This window comes from Eucyclogobius newberryi, unplaced genomic scaffold, assembly GCF_026437365.1.
Source record: "Eucyclogobius newberryi isolate DKJ021-1_F unplaced genomic scaffold, fEucNew1.0.hap1 SCAF_19, whole genome shotgun sequence".
NCBI classification, from domain to species: Eukaryota; Metazoa; Chordata; class Actinopteri; order Gobiiformes; family Gobiidae; genus Eucyclogobius; species Eucyclogobius newberryi.
In genome coordinates this window covers 5,019,414-5,046,703 of record NW_027315823.1, presented here as the reverse complement: position 1 = coordinate 5,046,703, position 27,290 = coordinate 5,019,414, and the positions used below count along the sequence as shown (strand labels likewise).

Here is a 27,290-nt window from a genome sequence, read left to right as displayed (position 1 = left end):
GATCAGGATGGCAAATTAGAATTTTGTGCAAAATATCATGTCATTTGGAAAAACTCTATTGTTTATAGGCTACTCTGAAGGCCAAATAGTCAGAATTCTGGGAAACGTTTGCGGCTCCGTCGCACAGAGACCGTAAAAGTTATCCTTAAAATTTTGATAAATTTAGATGCCCCACTTGTCTAGAGGACGTACACCGATTTTGAGGTTGGTGGGCAAAACGCACTAGGAGGAGTTCGTTAAAGTGTGAAACATAAAAATGTGGTAATTTGAGAGATTTTGTGGTTTTCCCATAGGGATAACATGGGAGGTTTCTGTCATCGCTACGACTACGCCGTAAAAATTAAGGCATTTGTCTGATTGGCTTTTGTGATCGGGACGGCAAAATAGAATTTTGGGTAAAGTTTAGACAATTTTGGTAAAACTAATTTTTGACCTTCAATGTTAATTTAAAGGTCACTCTGTAGGGGGCGCTATCACGGCCATTTCAATTTTGTCAGCCTAAACTGGTCCAAACTAGAAAGTTTAACAACTGATTCAAATTTGGTCCTAATCGGACTTGTTTTGATCAAATGGGAGCAATTTTTAGATCTGCAATATTCCAAAATAAGTTGTCCAACTTTGCGGCTGCGCCTCACACAGACCGTAAAAGGTATCTCAAAAAATTGGATAACTTTAGATGCCCCACTTGTCCAGAGGACGTACGCCGATTTTGAAGTCGGTGGGCAAAACGCCATAGGAGGAGTTCGTCAAAGTTTGACGTGAACAAAATGGCTAACACAGCGTGTTTTCATTTTCAAAGGAAGATGGCGGCCATAGGGTAAATCTGGGAGCGTGGCCACAATAACATTTTTTTTTTGTCCTCACGAGAGGAATGTGTGTTCCGAATTTCGTAGCTCTACGACAAAGTTGACCTCGGGGCGTCTCCCATAGGCGCAATGTATTTTGACTTTTGTCGGTGGCGCTGTCGCGCCATTTTTTAACGAAAAAAAAAATGGCCCAGAAAAAACAAAATTTTTTGCCAATTCTGAATTTTGGGCAAAGTTTGGTGAGTTTTTGAGCATGTTCAGGGGGTCAAATTAGAGTAATAATAATACTCCCCATTCCGTCGGGATGCCCCGCCCACTCCCCATAGACTTCCATTGATTTGAGCAGATACAAGCATGGCCCATGCCTGCGGCATGGATTCTCGCGTACAGGACAATGCCAGGAGGGTTTTTTGAGGAATGCAGCGCTTCGCGCTGCTGTTGTCAACAATTTGTGAATGGGCTACGCCCATTCACAAATTGTTGACTATTTCTGTCATAGCAGGAGTAAGTATGCATGATCCATGCCTTCGGCATGGGCTAGTTCACTGTACTTGCCAGGGGCGACGGGGTACCAAACATGCGGGCTGCGCCCGCATGTTTGGTCAGACAGTTGCAACGCTGCCGGACGACATTGTGAAAAGAGCCTAAAACACCAAAGCAGTAAAAGGATTTGGTTTTTGCGTAAACAAGATCGGAAACTGCTGTAACGATTCTAATTCCGCCTCATTTTTTTAAACGTAAAACTTGAATAAATCCGGGGTTAGAATGAGATATCGTCAAGTCAGAATCTTACACAGATTGTACAGTGTGATGTACGAGCAACTTTAAAGGATCTTTGTGTCTCTGTGGGAGGAATGTGCACTTTGAAGTCTCAATGGAATTAAATGAAATCCTGAAACATCTTCAGGAGCAGATCGGAGAGTTCTGCTGCTCCCACATGACAGAAAAATAAAAGAATGTGTTTAGCCTAAAGTGTCTCGCCCTAATGTCCAATCCACGGGTTAAGTTTGGGTGAAAATATACAAAACCGAGAGAATCTGTGAGAGAAAGTGGGAGAGGAAGGGAGAGAGAGGGAGAGGAAGGGAGAGGAAGGGAGAGGAAGGGAGAGGAAGGGAGAGGAAGGGAGAGGAAGTGAGAGAAAGGGAGATAGGGAGAGGAAGGGAGAGAGGGAGAGGAAGGGAGAGAGGGAGAGGAAGGGAGAGAGGGAGAGGAAGGGAGAGGAAGGGAGAGAGAGGGAGAGGAAGGGAGAGAGGGAGAGGAAGGGAGAGGAAGGGAGAGGAAGGGAGAGAGAGGGAGAGGAAGGGAGAGAGGGAGAGGAAGGGAGAGGACGAGAGAGGAAGGGAGAGTGAGAGAGAGTGAGAGAAGGGGAGAGATGGAAAGAGGGACAGAAAGAGGGAGAGGAAGGGAGAGAAAAGGAGAGAGGGAGGGAAAGAGAGAGAAAGGGAAAGGAAGGGGGAGAGAAAGAGGGACAGAAAGAAGGAGAGGAAGGGAGAGAAAAGGAGAGAGGGAGGGAAAGAGAGAGAAAGGGAGTGCAGGGCGAGCAGGAGGCGTCAGGTTACAGTGTACATTCCTCGCAGACGCCATGTTGGCCAAACACTGCAGCACCGGGCGCTCTGATTGGTCCAGCTCTCAGACAAGAACAGGTCTATTATCCAGAGCTGCCAGAGCTCTGCCCTGACCGAGGTTTGCACAAACTCCTCATGCGCCTCCAGTCCTCCTGGACCCGAGTGACCGAGTGTCCCAGTGTTCCAGTGTCTGAGGGTCATAGTGTCCCAGAGACCGAGTGTCCCAGTGTCTGAGTGGCAGAGTGTCCCTGTGTCCCAGTGTCAGAGTGACCGAGTGTCCCAGTGTCCAAGTGACCAGTGTACGAGTATCCCAGTGTCTGAGGGTCAGAGTGTCCCAGTGTCCGAGAGACCGAGTGTCCGAGTGACCGAGTGTTCCAGTGACCAGTGTCCGAGTGACAGAGTAACAGAGTGTCTGAGTGTCAGAGTGTCCCAGTGTCCCAGAGACCGAGTGTCCGAGTGACCGAGTGTCTCAGTGTCCGAGTCCACTCTGGGCTGATTTTCACGATTTTCCATTTTAAATTACTACAAACTCAATAATTGTCTCCACACGAGCTGTAAAACTGATGAACCTCATGGACCGACCTCCTGCTGGTGCCAGAGTCAGGACTAAACATGGACCGGCCTCCTGCTGGTGCCAGAGTCAGAACTAAACATGGACCGGCCTCCTGCTGGTGCCAGAGTCAGAACTAAACATGGACCGGCCTCCTGCTGGTGCCAGAGTCAGAACTAAACATGGACCGACCTCCTGCTGGTGCCTAGAGTCAGGACTAAACATGGACCGGCCTCCTGCTGGTGCCCAGAGTCAGGACTAAACATGGACCGGCCTCCTGCTGGTGCCAGAGTCAGGACTAAACATGGACCGGCCTCCTGCTGGTGCCAGAGTCAGGACTAAACATGAACCGGCCTCCTGCTGGTGCCAGAGTCAGGACTAAACATGGACCGGCCTCCTGCTGGTGCCCAGAGTCAGGACTAAACATGGACCGGCCTCCTGCTGGTGCCAGAGTAATCATATCTTTGCTGACGTATGTCGTTTAAAAGTTTAAAAGTTCCAGCTTGTTTGAAAATGGCAGGTTTATAAAAAGATGACACTTTGCTTCGCATTCATATTTAAAGAAGAAAACAAGAGCTTAAAATAAACCGACGAATCTGTTTTTGGCTCAAACAAAAGGACAAAACAGCGTTTGCAGACGACAGGGCGGAGCCTCACAGGGCGGAGCCTGCGAGACATTAAAGGAGAAAGTGACAGCAGCGTTTGCAGACGACAGGGCGGAGCCTCACAGGGCGGAGCCTGCGAGACATTAAAGGAGAAAGTGACAGCAGCGTTTGCAGACGACAGGGCGGAGCCTCACAGGGCGGAGCCTGCGAGACATTAAAGGAGAAAGTGACAGCAGCGTTTGCAGACAACAGGGCGGAGCCTGCGAGACATTAAAGTTAGTTGTTCTGAAGGCGTCAGACATGTTGTTTCCACGTTGACGCATGGCGGCGCTTTAATGCACGAGGTATGTTTACATCGGTCTCTTTTCTCTTCCAGTTACGGCAAAATCGTGTCGACCAAAGCCATCTTAGACAAAACGACCAACAAGTGCAAAGGTGAGTCTTGTGTCGCTCTCCGCACTCAGTCTTTTATTGGATTTTACAATTAGTAATGTTGATTATCAAGGTCACAATATAATCTATTACAGAAGCACTAAGTGACTTTGGCGATAGAGCGCCCCCTGCAGCTCTCTTGTGAAAATACACTGTCAGAGAACAGACGCCAGAGCTTTTTTTCATTTTCTCTCTATTTTCATCAAAATAAGACCGTATCATCACAAAAACATTTAAGAGCCTGGGTTTCTCAGGAGAGTTATCTTCAGGGTGAAGTTACAAGGCGTGTTTTCTTCCCCGAGACAGCAGGGGGCGACGACTGACACTTCAAACGCCCAGAAAATACATATTTTACCCTATTTTAACCCTATATATTACTTAGTTCTCATTAAAAAACTAAAGTGAAATTTAAACTTCATTATCAGTATCAACTAAACCCCCATTGGAATAAAAAATAATGCAATAACATTTTACATTTAAAAAATAAATAAATGATTAACTTGAAGCAATATTACGTTATTTCAATTCCTTCTGTAAGCTAAAAAAAAGTAAACTTAAAAAATGAATAAAACGTTGAAGAATAATTTATTTCTGGCTGTTTATGTTTAATTTATACATAAAGTTTGATTTCATAAAGCTGCTCACACACTGGAGATGAAACATGAAATATGAAACAAATTGAACGAGCCTGATATTTTTTATTTGGTTGTTTGCGTCACAATAACTTTAATTATCATTCAGAAAGTTTGATTATTGAACGATTTGACCGAGAGAACATTCAGGATTTCACTCGTGTTATCGTGTCAATAATCGTTTCATCTCACAATAATCGTTTCATCTCACAATAATTGTTTCATCTCACAATAATCGCAACAGCACAACTTAAATGTACGTGTATTGTACGTTTCTGTGCATTTGTCCAGGTTACGGCTTCGTGGACTTCGACAGTCCAGCGGCGGCGCAGAAAGCGGTCACAGCGCTCAAGTCCAGCGGCGTCCAAGCTCAGATGGCCAAAGTATGTCACCAACACACAAATAACAACAACAGCAGCAGCAACAACAACAGCCGCGATGTTCAAACACACGGACTCGCTTCATTCCAATGTTGTAACGGACTGTACGATAATAAGCAATTCTACTACAAATCATATGTCGTCAATAATTACAAATGATCCGTATAAAGTGATATTTCTGTCCTTTTCACTCGAGTCTGTTTCTAATCCACAAAGCTACAGTTAACTCACTTCCTGTGTTTGTTTATCGTCTACTTTATGTGCATTAAAAGCTTTTATCTGCACGACAAATCAGATTTAAAACATGATAAATACACAGTTTGGACGTGCATCTAAACTAGAAGTATATCTAAGTAAATTTAAGAAGTAAATCTAAGAAGTATAACTAAGCGAGCGGCTTTATTCTGCACAGGAAACACCCTGATGCTAGGCGCGCTAGCTTTATTAGCTCAACGTTTGTCCTTTATCGCAGTGAAGTGTGCAGTTGCCGTGGTAGTTTAGTCTTTGCTCTCCCGGGAATCATGCGACTCGAACAAGATTCTCTTCATGTTTGTGGTCTGCAATTTTTGTCTAACGTTTAAAAATCCTTAAAGACTCTAAACTGGCTCGCGAAAAACGTAAGACTTTTAAACAATTAGCGTCTGGCGGTCTGCGGACGAGGCCCAGGGGCGAAGAGGGCAAATGGAAATGCGCTAAAGCAGTCGAGTCGAGTAGATAAGACTAATGAAAAAGGCCCATAAGACTTCACCCGACCGATTAATCGACTAAACGACTGGAGACATACATAATGCTGATCTGACCAAGTATCAGACCCAAATACCACAAGGTCGCAGGAGTTCCCTCTTACAGGAAACTCTAAAACATTTCAAATCAAATGAAACGTGAGTGAAAGAGGGGGAGGGCGCGGCAGACAGTGAGACGGGGCCAATGAAGTGCCAGCGTCTGCCCGCGGCCTGCTCCCACGTGACGGACAACAACGGCGGATTGTGCCTGCTGTTCCATTGACGCCGGCTTCGGGGCCACAAGAGCTGCTTTGACTGCGGACGCTGCGGGGCAAAGGAGGGCGAGCCGTGCGAGAGGAGGCTGGTTACAGGCCGAGCACGTGAGGGAAGAGCGTGGAAGCGCCGAGAAGAAGCGGCGGAACAGCGCCAAGAAAAAGCAACCGAACAGCACCAACGCCAAGAAGAAGCAACCGAACAGCACCAACGCCAAGAAGAAGCGACCGAACAGCACCAACGCCAAGAAGAAGCGACCGAACAGCACCAACGCCAAGAAGAAGCGACCGAACAGCACCAACGCCAAGAAGAAGCGACCGAACAGCACCAACGCCAAGAAGAAGCGACCGAACAGCACCAACGCCAAGAAGAAGCAACCGAACAGCACCAACGCCAAGAAGAAGCAACCGAACAGCACCAACGCCAAGAAGAAGCGACAAAGCAGCACGAAGAAGTCAACACAGGAAGAGATTAGTCACAGTCAGAGGAAGGACCGTCATAAACATACCTGGAGTTGCATTTAGGTTCAGTCACGCTAGTTCCTAGCTGGATGAATCCTGGTTAGCAAATCCTCTCCTCCAAGCGTAAAAAAAACTCCCTTCTGAATTTCCTCGATGTGTGACGTCTTTTTGGTCTGTGATGTAGCTTTGGGAATCTTCTGCTGTTTTTAACTCCATAAATCATCTCCAGACTCTGGAAATTCTGTGAATTTCTTTGCAATGTTTATTTTAAACTTGTGTAATTCCTTCTGCAAACTCTGTGTGGGGAATGCAGAGGAACACAGGTTTTTGTTTTTTACTCTAAAAGAGTCTTTCATTCATTTTCTACCGCTTGTTCCCAATCGGGGTTGGGCCTATTCCAGTGACTTTGGGCCTTAGATCTTGGGCAGCATGAGCGTGGTATTTCATATTCGGCAGCATGAGCGTAGTATTTGATCTTGGGCAGCATGAGTGTAGTATTTGATCTTGGGCAGCACGAACGTAGTATTTCATATTCGGCAGCATGAGCGTAGTATTTGATCTTGGGCAGCATGAGCGTTGTATTTGATCATTGGCAGCATGAGCGTAGTATTTGATATTCTGCAGCATGAGCGTTGTATTTGATCATTGGCAGCATGAGCGTAGTATTTGATATTCGGCAGAATGAGTGTAGTATTTGATCTTGGGCAGCATGAGCGTAGTATTTGATCTTTGGCAGCATGAGCGTAGTATTTGATATTCTGCAGCATGAGCGTTGTATTTGATCATTGGCAGCATGAGCGTAGTATTTGATATTCGGCAGAATGAGTGTAGTATTTGATCTTGGGCAGCATGAGCGTAGTATTTGATCTTGGGCAGCATGAGCGTAGTATTTGATCCTTGGCAGCATGAGCGTAGTATTTGATCTTGGGCAGCATGAGCGTAGTATTTGATCTTGGGCAGCATGAGCGTAGTATTTCATATTCGGCAGCATGAGCATAGTATTTCATATTCAGCAGTATGAGCGTAGTATTTGATCTTGGGCAGCATGAGCGTAGTATTTGATGTTGGGCAGCATGAGCGTAGTATTTGATCTTGGGCAGCATGAGCGTAGTATTTCATATTCGGCAGCATGAGCGTAGTATTTCATATTCGGCAGCATGAGCGTAGTATTTGATCTTGGGCAGCATGAGCGTAGTATTTGATCTTTGGCAGCATGAGCGTAGTATTTGATCTTGGGCAGCATGAGCGTAGTATTTGATCCTTGGCAGCATGAGCGTAGTATTTGATCTTGGGCAGCATGAGCGTAGTATTTGATCTTGGGCAGCATGAGCGTAGTATTTCATATTCGGCAGCATGAGCATAGTATTTCATATTCAGCAGTATGAGCGTAGTATTTGATCTTGGGCAGCATGAGCGTAGTATTTGATGTTGGGCAGCATGAGCGTAGTATTTGATCTTGGGCAGCATGAGCGTAGTATTTCATATTCGGCAGCATGAGCGTAGTATTTCATATTCGGCAGCATGAGCGTAGTATTTGATCTTGGGCAGCATGAGCGTAGTATTTGATCTTGGGCAGCATGAGCGTAGTATTTGATCTTGGGCAGCATGAGCGTAGTATTTCATATTCGGCAGCATGAGCGTAGTATTTGATCTTGGGCAGCATGAGCGTAGTATTTGATCTTGGGCAGCATGAGCGTAGTATTTGATCTTGGGCAGCATGAGCGTAGTATTTGATCTTGGGCAGCATGAGCGTAGTATTTGATCTTGGGCAGCATGAGCGTAGTATTCGACGCTCGTACGTGAATATGATCTGTACTTCCACATCCCGTCCCTTCTCTGAGGTGTTGAGAGCATAAAGACAGATATACTCCGCTCGGCTGGCCGCGTGCCACCGGTTCAGCCCCCTCGGCTCGGGTTCTCCGCCCCCCTCGGCTCGGGTTCTCCGCCCCCCGCACGCCCAGAGGAGCCGCCCGCACGCCGCCGCCGCGCCGCACAACAATGCAGCGCCTAAAAATAGCCCCGGTTCTCTGACTCGTCACGAGCGCGAGCAGAGAAAACACGGACACGCCTCGGACTGAACGATCCGGACGAGGGACAGGAAGTGAGCACATGCCACACATAGTTTACCTTCAGAGCGATATATCGACCGGCGTTAGATTAAACTGAAGACATTAAAGCGCCCCCTACAGGTTGGACAACTCATAAAAACGCAGTTAAGATAAATATAGTTTGAATTTTGCGGGGGGGAAAAAAACAAAAATGTTATCATAGAGTAGCCCATTTTTTAGGTTTATAATAAGATAAGATAAGATAAGATAAGATAAGATATTCCTTTATTGTCCCACATGGGGAAATTTCATTGGTGCAACGCAGGTAGATACAGAGGTAGATACAGAAGAACAGATCACTTATAGGAAGTATGAAAAACACTTTCAGTAGAAGATCTCCTATAAATAAATAAAAACTCCCATAGACAAATAAATAAATAAATACCATTGCATGTGATCACGACAGTAACTGCACATGAATATGTCACTTCCTGTTTGTGATTGATGACATCACTTTAGGAAATTACCCAGCAAACACTGGGCCAAAACTCATCTAATGTAAAAAAAAAAAATTTGCCAAATGAAAATATATGAGAGCGACTTTATTTTGTTGAATTAATGTTTAGAGTTAAAAAAGTTGTTTCCTGAATGAGTGTGATGTCATTTCCTGTCATTTTCAACAGATTTTTCCACATTTTCTCCACAAATACCTGCTCGAGTACATTTATATGTACAGGTAAACATTTTAAAGGTATATTAGATTACCTCCAAATAACTAAATACAGAATAAACAATATTGCTGTTTGTTTGTTTTCCACGTGTTAAAATGTCTATGATCAACTTTTTAAACAATTTCAGAATAATAAGTAATAAAAAAACGCTATATCAAGTATTACGATTATTTCTATTGCACATTGAGACTTTTTAAATACTTTATCAACCATAAAAATGTTGTAATGTGGCGACTGAACGTTTTAGACTGAGAATACGTACATACAAAGTGTATTATTGATGAAAATCTGAAATATTTTATGCTTTTTTTGAATTTCGATATAATAATGCCACTGCCTTTGTTTTATAAAGTGTTTGAGTCTGAAAAGTCCAGAGAAACATCATCGAAATGCGACTAGGTTTATGTTTTGTACTTGGTTATAGTCGTTACAGCTCTAATATTTGTACTTTTTATTTGCTCGATGTTCGGATATAAAAGTCTGAAAGTCAAAAACACTCCCAACGTTTCCTCCTTTTCCTCTGAACGTTTGGCCCTTTCTCCACTTCCTTCCTGTTCTCATCAAGATCACCCATTTTTCTAATGCCGCCGCCCCTTCCACGCAGTACGGTGAACAGTGTGGTTTTAGATGATTCATTTATTATTATTATTTTATTATAATTTTTTTATCATTTATTATCATTTGTTGACTCATTATTTTATTGGACTTATAAAGGTTTTATTTATTTATTTAGCTGACATGACAATAACTAAATAAAATTATACAGAAAAAAAAAATCTACCGGTATATAATAAAAATAAATAAATCATAATAATAGAATAAAAGGGGGAAGGGAGGGCTTATAATGGTTTAAATTGACCACAGCAGTAGATAGGAGTTAGTTGGTGATTTGGGAATTAATTGCGTTTTTACTTACAAATGTGAAATGTATTGGTACTTTACTCATAGTACTTCAAATGGATCTTGAAAAGGGCCCACACATCTGTACGTGGTCAGCACACGTACTTCAGGACTTTACTTCACAACAGCGTTTGTCTCGGAGGGCGAGTTGCAGATAGGCCGGGCACAGGCTCTTTCCCAGTAGTTTTCCAGTAGTTTTCCAGTAGTTTTCCAGTAGTTTTCCATGGTCGGGTGCAACAGTCATGTTGTGTTGCTTCTGTCATTACTCCATTTGTCACGCTTTTTCAAACAGCTCAGACCCAGAGACTTTGGCACAAACGCTGAGGTTGCCACAGTACGAGACTCAACATTTGAGCGTTTTTTTCTTCATTTCTTGCCCTCCGTCTTGAACGTCTCACTCCTCGACAGGGCGGGACTTTAGAGGAGTGGGCGTGGCTCTCACCCCCGGCGACCGCGCGTCTCCCGTTTCCACTGCTTGCACCCGTCAACGCGCTTTAATTAAGCGGTCGGAGCGGCGTCCGAGCGGATAAGAACGTGTGGATGATACAGCGCCCGAGACAGAGTAGAAGAAAAACGCGATTGTATATCAAGTATATTACTATAACTGTGTTAAAATGTGTCTGCGAATGTCTTGAAAATGTCCAAGTATCGCAAAAAATGTGACTGGACCATAAAATGAACCTCAAAAGAACGGTAGGAATATCACTTTATCCGTTCATTTCATCATAATCAGCTCTTTTTGTTGTCATTTTTCATTTTTAGTTTTGATTATAGGAAATGCCAATACTGAGAGCAAAATGTCACTATTTTGTCATCTTCTCCGACTGTTGGCTCTTTACTTTTCACACCCCGCAGTATTACATCATAACTTTAAACTGTAAATGTGTAAAGGAGAGATTCCCCTCTTACGGGGCCCTCACACCGCAGCGTCCAGTTTACATTCAAAGTCTATGTAAACGCGTGTCAAACGCCTCCTGCGTTTTCGGCGTTGAGCGCGTTGGTATGCTGGATGCTTTGGGTCGAGCTCTGGGGGACCTTCGGGTAGAGCTCTGGGGGACCTTCGGGTCGAGCTCTGGGGGACCTTCGGGTAGAGCTCTGGGGGACCTTCGGGTCGAGCTCTGGGGGACCTTCGGGTAGAGCTCTGGGGGACCTTCGGGTCGAGCTCTGGGGGACCTTCGGGTCGAGCTCTGGGGGACCTTCGGGTAGAGCTCTGGGGGACCTTCGGGTCAAGCTCTGGGGGACCTTCGGGTCGAGCTCTGGGGGACCTTCGGTTCGAGCTCTGGGGGACCTTCGGGTCGAGCTCTGGGGGACCTTCGGTTCGAGCTCTGGGAGACCATTTCTGCCTCAAATCACCATTGTTACAGCTGTGTGCTTACATTAGCGTGTCGGTTGCAAGCTAGCTTTTCTTTAGTTCCCCTCTGCTGCCAGTAGATGGAGCGCTCACACAAATTCTGATGAGGGAACGCCGCACAGTTCATACGTTATTTTAAATATGTGATACCGAAGTACAAGAACTCAAGAAGCCAATAGCAAAAATAACAACACAAATAAAGCAGAATGTGTGGTGTTTCTGTTTAATGTGTTGTTTGTTTCTGTTTCCACAGCAACAGGAGCAGGACCCCACAAACCTGTACATCTCTAACCTGCCGGTGTCCATGGACGAGCAGGAGCTGGAGAGCATGCTCAAGTCCTTCGGTCAGGTCATCTCCACCAGGATCCTCCGAGACGCCAACGGGACCAGCCGCGGGGTCGGCTTTGCCAGGTGTGTGCCCACTCTGTGCCCCCAGGTCTGTGCCCCCAGGTCTGTGCCCGGTCTGTGCCTGGTCTGTGCCGGGTCTGTGCCCCTAGGTATGTGCCGCCCGGTCTGTGCCAGGTCTGTGCCAGGTCTGTGCCCCCAGGTCTGTGCCCCAGGTCTGTGCCCCAGGTCTGTGCCCCAGGTCTGTGCCCCTAGGTCTGTGCTCCAGGTCTGTGCCCCTAGGTCTGTGCTCCAGGTCTGTGCCCCCAGGTCTGTGCCCCTAGGTCTGTGCCCCAGGTCTGTGCCCCCAGGTCTGTGCCCCAGGTCTGTGCCCCTAGGTCTGTGCCCCCAGGTCTGTGCCCCTAGGTCTGTGCTCCAGGTCTGTGCCCCTAGGTCTGTGCCCCCAGGTCTGTGCCCCCAGGTCTGTGCCCCTAGGTCTGTGCCCCCAGGTCTGTGCCCCAGGTCTGTGCCCCTAGGTCTGTGCCCCCAGGTCTGTGCCCCTAGGTCTGTGCTCCAGGTCTGTGCCCCAGGTCTGTGCCCCTAGGTCTGTGCCCCCAGGTCTGTGCCCCAGGTCTGTGCCCCTAGGTCTGTGCCCCCAGGTCTGTGCCCCTAGGTCTGTGCTCCAGGTCTGTGCCCCTAGGTCTGTGCCCCAGGTCTGTGCCCCTAGGTCTGTGCTCCAGGTCTGTGCCCCTAGGTCTGTGCTCCAGGTCTGTGCCCCTAGGTCTGTGCCCCAGGTCTGTGCCCCCAGGTCTGTGCCCCCAGGTCTGTGCCCCAGGTCTGTGCCCCTAGGTCTGTGCCAGGTCTGTGCCGGGTCTGTGCCCCTCGCCTCAGGTGTCATGTCAAATTTGATAAAAATAGAGACACAATAGTTCCACATTGTCAGTGACACATTTACATGAACTAGAATAAACAGATTACCCAATAATTAGATGTGATTTTTGGTTTCTCTCCATGTTTTTCGGGATTCTGTAGAAATAAACTCCATCTGTTGTTTCCTGAAGATTGGTGCATCCAATTGCACTGCAAGATTTACCCATCTTGGGTCTAGGATGACTCCGATATTAGCCGAAATCTGCAATCTTTCTGGCGTGTTTACTCGCATAATGTATTTAGCCTCGGCTACTAGATTGCTACTAGTAGACACACCAGAAAGATCGCAGATTTCGGCTAATATTGGAGTCATCCTGCCGCGGCTACAAGTAGCCATACATGATGTATTTTGCACACTCTTCGTGGCAGTAGAAATATGATTTTAGTAGCGTAGTGCTCACGGGAGGTTTAATTGAACTTGCTCACTCTGCTAATGACCACGTATGGGCAAAGTTGATGAAGACACGTTTTCAGATTGTTCCTTAATTCATCCAGCCACAAAGTGTTTATAACCATCCAAGCTCTTGTAACTTGTCAGTGCTTCAGCCGTGTACGAAGACCATTTGTTGATCAGGTAATTGTATACGTCCGTGTAGCGTCACTGTTACTGCCGAAGAGCCGCGATTCGCTGAAAACACTGGCTGTAACATCGCTTTCAGCAGGAGCACGGCTCTGGGCCTGTCTCACCAATCTTGGATAAATAACGCTCTTTGTGAGGGTCTGACAACCTCGCAGCAGATTCAGAAAGTCCATAATCTGCAGAAAGGTCCGACATCACAGTGCGTGTACCGTGAGTTCTTGCAGTCCGCAACGATTGTGCAACTGAATCACGTGACGGCGTGACATCAGGTGCACGTCCTCTATAGCCACTGATCGGCCCGCCCTCAGCCCGCCCCCACCCTCGGCCCGCCCACATCCCGCCCTCTGATCTCAACCCGCCCACATTCCGCCCTCGGCCCGCCCTCAGTAGATCACTTATTTAGTATTTAACACATTTTGTCCCAGTTTTTCAAGGGAAAACTTTAATAAATCAGATTCACTATATTAAAAAATCCCTTGTGTAAAATCCGGTACAAGATGTGTACAAATCGTGTCTCGTCTCAACTTGACGATGACAAAATGACGTGGTGTTTTCAGAATGGAGTCGACGGAGAAGTGCGAGGCCATAATCCAACATTTCAACGGCAAATTCATCAAGACGCCGCCGGGAGTGCCTGGTACGTGCGCCGCGTCTGTGTAGCCGTGGCAACACCGTAACGCTGCCGTGGTTGTTTTGGTCGCGTCTCTGAACCTGCTCTCCCTTTGAACTGCAGTGCCCCCGGAGCCACTTTTGTGCAAGTTCGCCGACGGCGGTCAAAAGAAGAGGCAGAACCAGGGGAAGTACCTCCAGAACGGCCGGCCCTGGGGGCGGGACTCCGACACGGTAACGCCTCATGATATAAACACATGTCATGTGACTCCAAATGTGACAATGTAAATTGGTGGCAAATGATTACAAAGTTTTTATTACGTGATACAGTGACATTTTGGATTGTTATTACTTACCGTATTTTCAGGACTATAAGTCTATAGTTTTGGCCGGGGTGCGACTTATACTTATATTTATACTTATATACTTATATACAGTGCGAATTCTATATGTTTTTTTTCTTCTCTATTATGCATTTTTTGGCTGGTGCGACTTATACTCAGGAAAATACGCTAATTCGACTGAACAAGGTGGAAATCAGACCCCTTAGATTTTAAATGGCCAAAATATTAAAAAGAATCCACCGCGAGTATCACAGATTAGAACTTTAAAGATAATTTTGACAGTTCTTGTCTCACACTTTTTATTGCATTTTTATGATTGAGACCGTCACATACTTTATTACTGGCCTCAGCTCTAGTGTCTGTGCTTGGCCTGGTCTTGTTTAACCTGGTTTAACCTGGTCTGGCCTAGTTTGGTTTTGCCTGGTTTAAAATGGTTTTGCCTGATTTAAACTGGTCTGGTCTGGTTCAACCTGGTATGGCCTGGTTTAAAATGGTTTAACCTGGTCTGGCCTAGTTTGGTTTGGCCTGGCGTAACCTGGTTTGGCCTGTTTTGGCGCTGCCTGGTTTAACTTGGTTCAATCTAGTCTGGCCTGATTTAACCAGATTTAACCTGGTTTGCCCAGGTTTAGCCTGGTTTGGTTTATGTAAGAGCTGAGGTTAAATGAGCTGAACTCAGTGGCTTTAACGCTCGACTTGCCCACTTGAAATCATCTTTTGACTCAAACAAATGTTAGTTTCAGCTTCTGTGAGCGACACAAAATCATGACCTAAGTTTGAGTTTGTCAAAAGAAGATTTCATGTGGAACTGAACCCTGCAGATGAATAATATTTAGAAATACAGTGAAATACAGTTTTTGGTGATGGTTTGTGTGTTTTTGGTGATGGTTTGTGTGTTTTTGGTGATGGTTGGTGTGTTTTTGGTGATGGTTGGTGTGTTTTGGGTGATGTTTGTGTGTTTTTGGTCATGATTTGTGTGTTTTTGGTCATGGTTTGTGTGTTTTGGTCATGATTTGTGTGTTTTTGGTCATGGTTTGTGTGTTTTTAGCGATGGTTTGTGTGTTTTTGGCAATGGTTTGTGTGTTTTTGTGATGGTTTGTGTGTTTTTTGTGATGGTTTGTGTGTTTTTTGTGATGGTTTGTGTGTTTTTGGTGATGGTTTGTGTGTTTTGGTGATGGTTTATGTGTTTTTGGTGATGGTTTGTGTTTTGGGTGATGGTTTGGGTGTTTTTGGTCATGATTTGTGTGTTTTTGGTGATGGTTTGTGTGTTTTTAGCGATGGTTTGTGTGTTTTTGTGATGGTTTGTGTGTTTTTGGCGATGGTTTGTGTGTTTTTGTGATGGTTTGTGTGTTTTTGGTGATGGTTTGTCTGCATTTGGCCTGTTTTTGAATCACATGTTTCGTTCAGGGAGGAATGACGCTGGCGTACGACCCGGCGGCCTTACAGAACGGGTGAGTGCCGTGGTATGCACCCACCCAAAACAACACGTCCTGGAGGCGGCCTGCACTGCCCTCTGCTGGACGCTCGTGTTACTACACAAGACTTCATGAAAGGGCACATTTTGAGCTTTTCACCACATCGTTCTGCATCAGAAACATTCGTAAACGCAGAACTTGTATGCCTTCTGCCATTGTTAATAGGTCATATCTCAGACTCAGTACAATTTTAAACAATGAAAAACAATGCAATTAAACCAGCAAAACTAAAATAAGTGCCTATTTGGACAATAAGTATAGACTTATAAAAAAACATTTTGCCCATTTCTTCTTCTTTTCTATATTCAATTGAACCAGCGATAATGGAACAAAATATGAAACAATTACAAAAACATTTCAACATTGCTATAGGTGGGCGTGTCTGCGTTTCTGTGGCGCGGATTGGCTCCTGACTTCCCTCAATTTCCGGAAGTGCACTGACCTTTGACCTGATTTATCATCATTTCCCTTCTTTTTGGACGACCGGGCAAAGCATTTCTGACCTTATTTAAACCTAGCACGACTTGCTGACTCACTAGCACCCTCATGTGTCAAAACAGTGTATTGCAGACCTACAGACGCACATCGTGACAATGCGACCCCAACAAAAATGTCACGCGACCCAGTCTTTGCTCTAAACGTGGCCTTGTCCCGCAGGTTCTACTCGTCGGCCTACAGTCTGGGCCCGAACCGGATGATCGCCCAGACCTCCCTGCCCTACATGCACTCGCCCGTCTCCTCGTACCAGGTCAGTCCCGGTCGTATAACGGACGTATCGCGGAGTTCAGGCACGATTGAAGGCCTCGTACGACTCAAGACGTTGGCGAACTGCGCATTTCTGTGCCGCTCCAGCCGCCGTGAACAACTGCTGAGCCTTTTTGTGTTTCTGTTCGTGGGTTTCGGGTTTTTCTCGTCACGGGCGCCATTTTGGGGACGTACAATTTAGTTGCTGGACCTCTGCGTTGGACGCTCGCGGTGTTTGGTTTTTAGACGATGATTAAGAGTCTAAAACGGACACGTCTGAGCTAACGGCTAACGAGCTGAACGCTAAACGTGCCAGTAAGAAAAGAATTTTGACCATTCAATTTAGCCAGCAAACTCCTTCTTCCCCTCTCTCTCCCCCCCTTTCTCCCCCTCTCTCTCTCTCCCTCTCTCCATCTCTCGCTCTCTCTCTCCCCCCCTTTCTCTCTCTCTCCCCCTGTCTCTCCCCCTCTCTCTCTCTCCCCCTGTCTCTCTCTCTCTCCCCCTCTCTCTCGCTCTCTCCCCTTCTCTCTCTCTCCCCTTATCTCTCTCTCTCCCTCTCTCTCTCCCCCCTGTCTCTCTCTCCCTCTCTCCCCCTGTCTCTCTCTCTCCCCCTCTCTCTCGCTCTCCCCCGCTCTCTCTCTCTCTCTCTCCCTCGCTCTCTCCCCTGTCTCTCTCTCCCCCTGTCTCTCTCTCCCTCTCTCTCTCTCTGCTGAGAAAAGCAGATAAAAAGGCATCAATGTTGTGAAATAAATTGGCCAAGCGTCGAGTTTTGAATTCAGAGTTGGAAACCCGCGAACAGAAACAACAATCCGCTCTAAAATATCTTAACTCTGAGTAAAGCGCTGTTGCCGTGTGTTTACCGTGTGTATGTTGTTCTGACCGAGCATGTATTTAGCTGTATTTCTTTGGCTTTTAGGCTTTATTTGACAGATACAGTAGGCTGACGGGAAATGGGGGAGAGAGATGGGGCAGTGACATGGAGCAAAGTGGCCGGGACTCGAACCCGGGCCGCTCCAATGCGTGCTATGCGCTCTACCAGGTGAGCCACCGAGGCCAAAGAAATATGTGTCATCTGTGTGTCCATAACCCACAAAACATAACGTACAAAACAAGACATGTTTACGTCACATGTAGAGACGTTTTAGAGACGTTTTAGAGACGTTTTAGAGACGCTTTCATGTTGTGTGTTTGTGGTTTGCAGGTACACAACCCGTCCTGGATGCACCACCAGTCGTACCTCATGCAGCCAGTATGTGCTCCTTTTTATTATTAGCCTGGCCAGCAAACTCCTCCTCCTTCTAGCCAGCAAACTCCTCCTTCTGGCCAGCAAACTCCTCCTTCTGGCCAGCAAACTCCTCCTCCTTCTAGCCAGCAAACTCCTCCTTCTGGCCAGCAAACTCCTCCTCCTTCTAGCCAGCAAACTCCTCCTTCTGGCCAGCAAACTCCTCCTTCTAGCCAGCAAACCCCTCCTTCTGGCCAGCAAACTCCTCCTTCTAGCCAGCAAACTCCTCCTTCTGGCCAGCAAACTCCTCCTTCTAGCCAGCAAACTCCTCCTTCTGGCCAGCAAACTCCTCCTTCTAGCCAGCAAACTCCTCCTTCTGGCCAGCAAACTCCTCCTTCTAGCCAGCAAACTCCTCCTTCTGGCCAGCAAACTCCTCCTTCTGGCCAGCAAACTCCTCCTTCTGGCCAGCAAACTCCTCCTACTTCTGGCCATCACACTCCTCCTCCTTCTGGCCAGCAAACTCCTCTTCCCTCTCTCCCCACTCTCTCCCTCCCTCCCTCTCCCCCTCTCCCTCCCTCTCTCTTACTCTCTCTCCCCCCACTCCCCCCCCTCTCTCTCTCTCTCTCCCCTCCAGCCCCTTCTCCCTCCCTCTCTCTTTTGGCTGGACAGGCTAATCTTTCTGAACAGAATGTGACTGGGTAACTTTAACACTGACCTTTACGCGCTGCTGTCCAGGGTGCCGTTCTGACCCCGACCATGGACCACGCCATGTCCATCCAGCCCACGTCCATGATGGGGCCCCTCGCGCAGCAGCTCAGCCACCTGTCCCTGGGCAGCACGGGCACGGTCAGTACAACACACACTACACGGCCATTATTATTGTAACCCCGTGATCTCCCGTAACCCTGTGATCTCCTGTAACCCTGTGATCTCCTGTAACCCCGTGATCTCCTGTAACCCCGTGATCTCCTGTAACCCCGTGATCTCCTGTAACCCTGTGATCTCCTGTAACCCCGTGATCTCCTGTAACCCCGTGATCTCCTGTAACCCCGTGATCTCCTGTAACCCCGTGATCTCCTGTAACCCCGTGATCTCCTGTAACCCCGTGATCTCCCGTAACCCCGTGATCTCCCGTTACCCCGTGATCTCCCGTAACCCCGTGATCTCCCATAACCCTGTGATCTCTAGTGATCTCCTGTAACCCCGTGATTATCCGTAACCTCGTGATCTCCCGTAACCTTGTGATCTCCTGTAACCCTGTGATCTCCCGTAACCTCGTGATCTCCCGTAACCTCGTGATCTCCCGTAACCTCGTGATCTCCCGTAACCCTGTGATCTCCTGTAACCCCGTGATCTCCTGTAACCCCATGATCTCCTGTAACCCCGTGATCTCCCGTAACCCTGTGATTTCCCGGAAACCCCGTGATCTCCCGTAACCCCGTGATCTCCCGTCACCCCGTGGTGTAACCCTGTGATCTCACCCTGTGATCTCCAGTGATCTCCTGTAACCTTGTGATCTCCTGTAACCTAGTGATCTCCTGTAACCCCGTGATCTCCTGTGATCTCCTGTAACCCCGTGATCTCCCGTGATCTACTGTAACCTCCTGATCTCCTGTAACCTCGTAGTTCCTGTAACCTCGTAATCTCCTGTAACCCCAGTGATCTCCTGTGATCTCCTGTAACCCCGTGATCTCCTGTAACCTTGTGGTTTCCTGTAACCCTGTGATCTCCTCGTGATCACTTTGGCTCAGATCATGAAGATACTTTAAAGGTTTGCGAGCCTCTGCCAGCGCCACGCCCCTTTGTGTCAACTAATCCTTTGGTTTTCAGCCAGAGCGCCTCGAGGTGTTTTCAACCTTGGAAGATAAAACCCACAGATTTAATAGAATAATTGACCTTTTTGAAGAGTCCAGAGCGTCTGATCCAAGAAGAACACCGGGCCCTTCGCCAAGTGTAAAGAGTCATACACAGTCACATCACATGAAGTCATTAGAGGCTATTTATTTTTCTCTGAAAGGTTTGATTTGGTCATATTTTAAGTTGGTGGTGCGCCGCGGAATCTTTCATATAAAGAAAACTCAAAAAAGGTCAAAAACACTGGACTAATCGAGTCTTTAGTCGACTACGGCCCTAATTATGTTCATTTTTAAATCTATTTTGGTGTTTTAATTATATTTTATTGCTCTTTCAGTATATTCCGGCCAACACGACTATGCAAGGGACCTACATCCCGCAGTACACCGCAGTGCCTCCCTCCAACGTCCAAGTCGAGGTAAAACACAGTGTCAAACATGTTATTATTCCTGCATTTAGTATCAAAGTACTGCTTTACTTATGTCATCAGTGGATACTTTTACTTCACTACATTCGAAAAGCTGTACTTTCTACTCCATTATATTTTTAAAGTACATTTATTTAGGGCTTGAGTTATGTTTTATAGCTCGTTTATGGTGATATTTTGCCGAGATATTTTTATTTAACCAAAAATCAGCCCAATTATTTATGAAAATCACTGCATTAAACGCTTTAACACTTAAAATCTGCGTGAAATGTTTTTACTTTTTACTCTTAAACTCGGAACTTCTATATTCTTACTTAAAGCGCCCCCTACAGGTCGGACGACTCATTGAACTAAAACGCAGTTGAGATGAATATATTTTAGATTTGCTAAAAAATTGTAAAAATGATTGATGATCACAGAATAGCACATTTTTGGGGTTTATATAATTTCACTTCTTGTTTGTAGTTGATGACATCACAGTAGGAAATTACCCAGCAAACACTGGGAAAAAACTCATGTAAAAAAAATAAAAAATTGACAAATGAAAATATATGAGAGCAACTTTATTTTGTTGAATTAACAGTTGTTTCTTTCTTTGTGTAAATTCTGCATAAACTTTGACTGGAACAAGTGTCCCTGGTGTGATGTCACTTCCTGTATGAGTGTCCCTGGTGTGATGTCACTTCCTGTCATTTTCTACAGATTTATCAACGTCTTCTCCACAAATACCTGCTCGATTGGAGTAAAACTATGTACTTTTACTTGACTCATATTTTGTTCCTGTATCTTTTTTTACACAACACTTTTCCATCTGCATCTCGTCTCTTCCTGTACATTTCCTTCTTCTTCTCCCTCTGATGAAAGGTGGTGTGGTGTCTGTGTGTTTGCAGGAGAACGGTGGTCAGCAGCAGCAGCAGCCGGTGACCATGGACTCTCCCGCAGAGCACTCGAACTACTCGTACCAACACACCAAGTAAAGCTAAGGTGCACCTCACTCAGCTTATCTTCACGTTTAACTGGCTTTGGACGACGTATGGAAGACACACACTATAACTACACCTTCATTTGCCTTAACAAAGCATGAGCAAAGACTTCACTCACAATGAGCATAGTTTAATAAGCACCATTCAGGCTTTGTAACTACTTAATTAAGGTTAGAGCGTTAGCTAAGTAGTTACTAAGCCTGAATCATTCTTAATAAACGATTTGTTCACTATGAATTAAGACTGGGTTCATGCTTTGCTACGGCAAGAATAAGTGTATTTTAGAATTTAGAATATCGAGTGCGTCATATTAAAAATCTGAGTCGAGTGCGTCAGTCAGTGCGTTTACATGGAAACGAAAAAAAAGTTTTTTTATAACATTCGGTTTTGACGTCTTGGACAAGCTCTGTCCTTGTCCAAGTGTCCAAAATGCAGACGAGGCAGACGAGAAAGTCGAATTCCTGACAAGAACGTGTCGTCCTCCTAACACCAGGTGGCGATATGCGACGTTTCAGCCGACTAATACAACCCCCCTATTCCTGGTTGACCATAGGCGTCTCAAATAAACAACTGTCATGTGCATTTTCGAACAACAGCAAGATGGATAGTTTTGTTCATCTCGTATGTAATGTCCGGGTTAGTTATTGTGCAGATAAAGTGCACGCTAACCCTGGTGTTGTGTTCTTCCTTGTATGGTTTTGTTTCCGGGGTCATAGGTCAGCGTGGGTCGTGGAGCATGCGCACAAGCCTTGTCTAGTTCCAGTGCGATTAAGGCGTATACATGCCACGAGGAAACCGCATAATCTGGGTGTCTCAATCGGAGCTTTTGAACGCTGATTTCTATCGGAGTGAGGTGTTTACACGCACATGAAGATTAAAGCAACTATTCGTTCTTTCCTTTTGCATGTAAACCCACTGACTGATCGTTTCCATCGTCCGTTTGTCAGTTCTGTGTCGGTCGGCGCAGTGCAGTTTGCGTCATCCATTTTGTTGTGATGTACTTTATTTTCCCAAGTTCCGAGTGATCTCTTCCCTGCTTCCCGCTCGCTCGCTCTCACCCACACGCTTCATCTCTTTGTGCTTTCAGCTCCGGGTGAGGCGGAGCGACCCCCGTTGACCCCGCTTCAGGACACGCCCCTCCCGCCGCCTGCATCCGGACCAGACTCGGATCACAAAAGGAACGTGTGTGTGTCAGTGTGCGATTGTTGTCGTTAATGCGAGCGAACCCGTCTGTGCTTTTTGATGTTTTTTGTTTTGTTTTTTTAAACCGAAAGAACACTTTGTTTATGGGACTTTCCAAACACGAACCAAAGGACACTATTTTGATAAAGCGCATCGAATCGGGCGTCGGCGGCGCGGCCGTTTTTTGCACAAATCACGGCGAGATCATATTTTTTGAGCGCACCCCGGACGCTTCGGAGTGTTTTTTTGGTTTTGTAAAATATGCAAACTCTTATCTGGTTCTTGTTGTACAGATTTGCAAACCTTTCGATCTCGTTTTCTCGCGGTCCAGTTGGTGTCGGAGGCAAACCGTTTAAAACCGTTACTTCTTCCTCTTTAACTGCTGCAGAGACGGAACAAAACACACAACTGACAATCAATTCTTTCTATTTATATTTGAATTTCTATTTTCAGATTTTTTTAGAGATCAAAGTATTTAGAAAGAAAGTTATTTAATAGTTTATTTTGCGATGTAATATAGACACGACGGACTTCGCGATGCACTGAAAAAGCTCCGAGAGAGACGTTTATAAGGGCTTTGAAAAACTATAATTCCACTTTAAAGCTGAAGAAGCCAACAGTGACATTTATTATCCAAGTTTGTGAAATAGTCCGTGATCTTTTTTGAGAAGTGGTTTTAATCGGTTTTGTTCGTTTTAACGCGCTCATCCTTTTCGTGGTTGAAGTAAAAAACGTGCGCTACAGTTTTAACCGTGAACACGTCGCGTACGGAGAAAGACGCGGCGACGGAACCACGTCGTTGTCGTCGTTTATGAGGGAAATCTAACGGAGAAAATGACGCTTTGTGGAGGAAGTGTCTGCCTTTTATCGATGCTGCTGTTTTGGAGTTTGTGAGGAGCCCCGAAGTCCCGGGAAAAGAGGAGATTCTGCAACCGATTGCTGAACACGCGCTTAAATTAGTTCAATGGTTCATATTTCAGTCTTAAAAATGTAATCTGTGCCTCATTAGCGTTTGACAGGTTTGTTTTCCGCTGAGGTCTTATGGGACTGTTGTAGACTGAGGGGAGGTTGTGTCTCACTAAGAATCCAAAATGGCTTCTTCCCGCTTAAACGTTTAACCTCGTCATAATCAGATTCAAAACGTGAGATTTGTCTTTTCGGTAAAGATTCACGGCCAGAGTTTTGCGACAGAAAGAAAGGAACGGCGGCGTCCGGATGATTGACTTCGAAGTCTTTTCTTCTGGTAAATTTTGCGCAGCGGTATTGTCGCCAGGCCGACGGCGGTGCGGTGAAATAAAGACACGGCGACGGCAAAAAAACTGCCAAATAACCAAATCTGTGTTTTACCGCGGCGACATCGAACATACAACGTAAAAGCGCCTCTGACCCGAAGGTAACTGTGGCGTGGAACAACCAGACGATCTTTAAAAGTGCTAACGAGCTGTCACGACTTGGCGACACAAACGAACGACAAGAATAAGAACCATATTTAAGAGAACGCGACAATGTTCAGTGATGAAATATCCCTCTTTTCCTTGACCTCTGGAGCTCCGTTTAGTTCAATTCACCATCAGTGACTTGTTTTTTGTAGAAAATGTGTGTGCGTCTTCTTTCACTTGAACTTTTAGAGCTAAATTGCCTTAATTTTGACGACTTTTATCTTTTGACGTAGATTAGATTTTAGCTGTAGAAAGTGTCACGCGTTTTTCTCGTTTCGATTTGAGTTTTTCGTTTTTTTTCTCTATATCTTCTGTTCCAAAACCAGGTGCTGAACGGACCTGAAAACCGAAGAGCTGAACCAAACACTGACTTTTCGCATACTTAATCCAATACGTTTAATTTATGTGAAACCGGAGACTGTAGATATGTAGATAGTCGGAGGCGGGGCTGCTCGCTAGAACCGTGGAAGTGCCATTATCGAGGAGTTCAAGCCTTTTCGCGAGTCCGGATTTGTGTAAAGTTTCAAAGTGGCGCGGGATCTCTCGTCGCTTCGAAGTCACGCGGGATCTCTCACTGCGTCAAAGTTGCGCAGGATCTCGCCCCGCTTCAAAGCTGCGCGGGATCTCTCGTCGCTTCAAAGTCGGGCGGGATCTCTCGTCGCTTTAAAGTCGTGCGGGATCTCTCGTCGCTTTGAAGCCGCGCGGGATCTCTCATCACTTCAAAGTCGGGTGGGATCTCTCGTCGCTTTAAAGTCGGGCGGGATCTCTCATCACTTCAAAGTTGGGCGGGATCTCTCGGCGCTTTAAAGTCGTGTGGGATCTCTCGGCGCTTTAAAGTCGTGTGGGATCTCTCAGCGCTTTAAAGTCGTGCGGGATCTCTCGTCGCTTTAAAGTCGTGCGGGATCTCTCGTTGCTTCAAAGTCGGGCGGGATCTCTCGTCGCTTTAACGCCCTAACGCCGCTCATGGGCGTGTGTCATCATAGACGTTAGATTGCGTTCGCGTTTTTTGTCGTTTCCGCGCTCTGACGTTTTGGTCATTTTGGTCGTCGCTGCGTTTTCTCACGTCTGCGACCAAAGACGCCGTGTCCGTCCGTCGAGTCCTCGGTCGAGATCAGAGCTATGAAAACTGCAGGAAGTTTAAAGTGCGTGGCGTTTTTCTCGATTGCTGTTACGGGCGGTTTTACGTCGCTCTGATTAAACGTGCGCATCCTTTGCCTTCGGGGAATTTATGTTGATCTTTTTGAGACATTTTACTCACATCCAAAACAGATTTGACAATTCCTAAAAAACGATTTCTTCCACAAACAATAGTGTGCGAGGTTTTATCGTAACTAAAGTCATGAATAATACATCGCCTTGGATTTATCTGGGCACGTTTCACGACCGGCTCGTTCCATTTGCTCTTCACTTCCCGTTTTGTTCTTTCGCTGAGAGGAATTAGCCGAATCTCGTTAAAATAAATCCATAATTGATTAGCACAAAGTGTGAGCGTGTTACGGATGGTGATCTCCAGAGCGTTAAAACCTTTACACGCAATATAAATACTTCACTGGGGGAAATCCAGTGTTAGCACTTCTTTCTCAAGGCTAATGCTTATCTAAATTAAATAATTGAATATGTTGTATATGTATTTTTAGCCTTTCGCTTAGAGACAAAAAAAAGACTACTTTTATTAACAATATTTAAATTTATATTTTTTAAAATGTATAATATTTTCATTTTATTTGAACAAGACTCGGCTAATTCCCCAGAGAATTAATGGAACAAGAAATAAAGATCTGCACGTGACCGCGACCGGAACTAGAGCGAGAAAAGAGCCTAAACCAGTTACGATTGATATAGAATAAAAATCATTAAGTGTAACTAAAGTTATTATCTATGAATCCAAAAGGGACTAGCATGCTAATGTGTTAGCTTCAGCGCGACGCAAACTCGACGCAAACTCGCTCTGGCCTCTGAAAGTCGTGAAAAGCGCCTGTAAACTCATCGCGGTGAATAATTAAGACGCTAAGAATAAATGAAAAACAAAGAGTACAATGAACTAGTTCTGTTTTTTTTCTCTTTTTTTTTTAATTTTTAAGACGGTAAAAAGGTCCGCTTTTAAGTTTCCCGAGTCCGTCCCTCCACGTCCAACGGTGTCGCCCCGAACGACACAAATCGACATTATTTTACTGAGCGATTGAGGAAAAAGCGTCAGCGTCTTCGTCACCTAACCTTTTCCTTCCAGAGCACACTTTGTAAATAGCGTCTCACTTTTCTCGTGCGTTACTTTCTATTGTCGACACATGGATTTGAATTTCGACTGGTTTTATGCTCAGACTCAACGCACCATGAAGAAGAAATCATGGCTACTGTTGATACATGTTCAGAGTGATGTCATTCCATAGCCATCACTTTGAATTCAATACTCGGATTTTGAAACTATGAAATGGCCAGTGGTTACAATGCAGTGTTTATTTATTTTTTATTATTTTATTGTTATTTTTATTTTCCTCAAACATGAATGAAATTATACGTTGTAAATGACATGAATGATAGGACAGTTCAAACGGGGTTCCGTGCACTTATCGTAGTTAAATTGGAGATCGTTGAATGGCTTATTTCATAGCTTCAAATGTTTTGCTGCTAAAACAGGACGTTCACGCGGGAGGCCGGGCGCCGCTTGGATTATTCCCCACAATTCATCTTGTTTTATTTTTATTATTTTTTATGTTTCAGTTTTAACAGACAGTTCAAATCTGTCATTCTCAACCGTTCAGATTCAGGCTGGGGTCAGTTCGTGGGTGTGAGTCGCGCGTTGATGACGTCACGCGTGCCGTCGCCTCTCGCTGTATTAGCATAGCCACTAGCATTAGCATTAGCTGTTAAAGACCTGAAACATACAGGCCTGGAGTGATCTCTGTAAGTCCACTGGTCCCTCCTGACCACAGTAACGTACTTCTGGACAAACGGGACAAAATAGACAGAGCCCACAGTGAGCATGCAACTTTAGTCCTGAAGATGGCAGTGTGACGTCACTTCAGACACTTCAATATTCCAACTTTGAGCGGTCACCTCAACCTGGGGAACTGAACCTTTGGCCTTAGTCTTTTTCACCACTTTGAGGTGAGAACAACCTTTGTTTGGTCTTTTGGGTCAGAACACGGACCCTTTTCATCACTTTGAGGTGAGAATGACCTTTGTTTGGTCTTTTGGGTCAGAACACGGACCCTTTTCGTCACTTCGAGGTGAGAACGACCAATTGGTTCAACAGAAACACGCTAACTGCCCTCACTACTCCGACACTGTACATAAGCTTTGGGGGAATGATCCAAAATGGCCGCCGCTCCTCGTGAACAGTTTCTTATTTATACAGAACTCATTTTGTACACGTTTGTTAAGAAAAGAGGATTTTGATATTTGGTTTATTGTTGTTGTGCCTCCTTTTGTCTTCCTGTGCCAGACTTTGGTAAAATTGTCTGTAACTTTTGTGTTGTTGTTGTTCTTGTTGTTGCTGTTTTTTTATTGATTTTGATGAGATGTTTCCTCTTTTTTTCTTCTTTGGTTTTCTCTTTTTGAATTTGTCAATTTTCTTTTTCTAATAAAAGTTTTAATGACACCAGACATCAGTTCTTCTCACGTTTGACTTGTTATAAACTATAATCTACATTTACAGGTCTTTATTTACTCATCTGTGTCAAAATAAGGACAAATTGGGCGAAATAAAGAATATGATTGAACAGTT

The 27,290-nt window shown here is 45.5% G+C and overlaps 1 protein-coding gene across 3 annotated transcripts in view; it reads left to right on the top strand.

Annotated features, from left to right (window-relative positions):
• Positions 1–22,051, top strand: part of LOC140365207 (RNA-binding motif, single-stranded-interacting protein 2-like) — a 44,049-nt gene extending 21,998 nt beyond the window's left edge. Inside the window, exons 3-15 of one of the 3 annotated variants that reach the window (XM_072451493.1) lie at positions 3,903–3,961; positions 4,882–4,973; positions 11,710–11,867; positions 13,848–13,927; positions 14,024–14,133; positions 15,648–15,691; positions 16,373–16,463; positions 17,376–17,498; positions 17,661–17,708; positions 18,417–18,527; positions 19,873–19,953; positions 20,853–20,946; positions 22,033–22,051. In XM_072451493.1, the coding sequence (XP_072307594.1) occupies positions 3,903–3,961; positions 4,882–4,973; positions 11,710–11,867; positions 13,848–13,927; positions 14,024–14,133; positions 15,648–15,691; positions 16,373–16,463; positions 17,376–17,498; positions 17,661–17,708; positions 18,417–18,527; positions 19,873–19,953; positions 20,853–20,939 (1,084 nt within the window). In that variant the 3' untranslated portion in view covers positions 20,940–20,946; positions 22,033–22,051. Of the gene's footprint in view, positions 1–3,902; positions 3,962–4,881; positions 4,974–11,709; positions 11,868–13,847; positions 13,928–14,023; positions 14,134–15,647; positions 15,692–16,372; positions 16,464–17,375; positions 17,499–17,660; positions 17,709–18,416; positions 18,528–19,872; positions 19,966–20,852; positions 20,947–22,032 lie in introns of those variants that run through there. The other 2 variants (XM_072451495.1, XM_072451494.1) reach the window with 2 other exon arrangements.
• Positions 22,052–27,290: the final 5,239 nt, after the last annotated feature.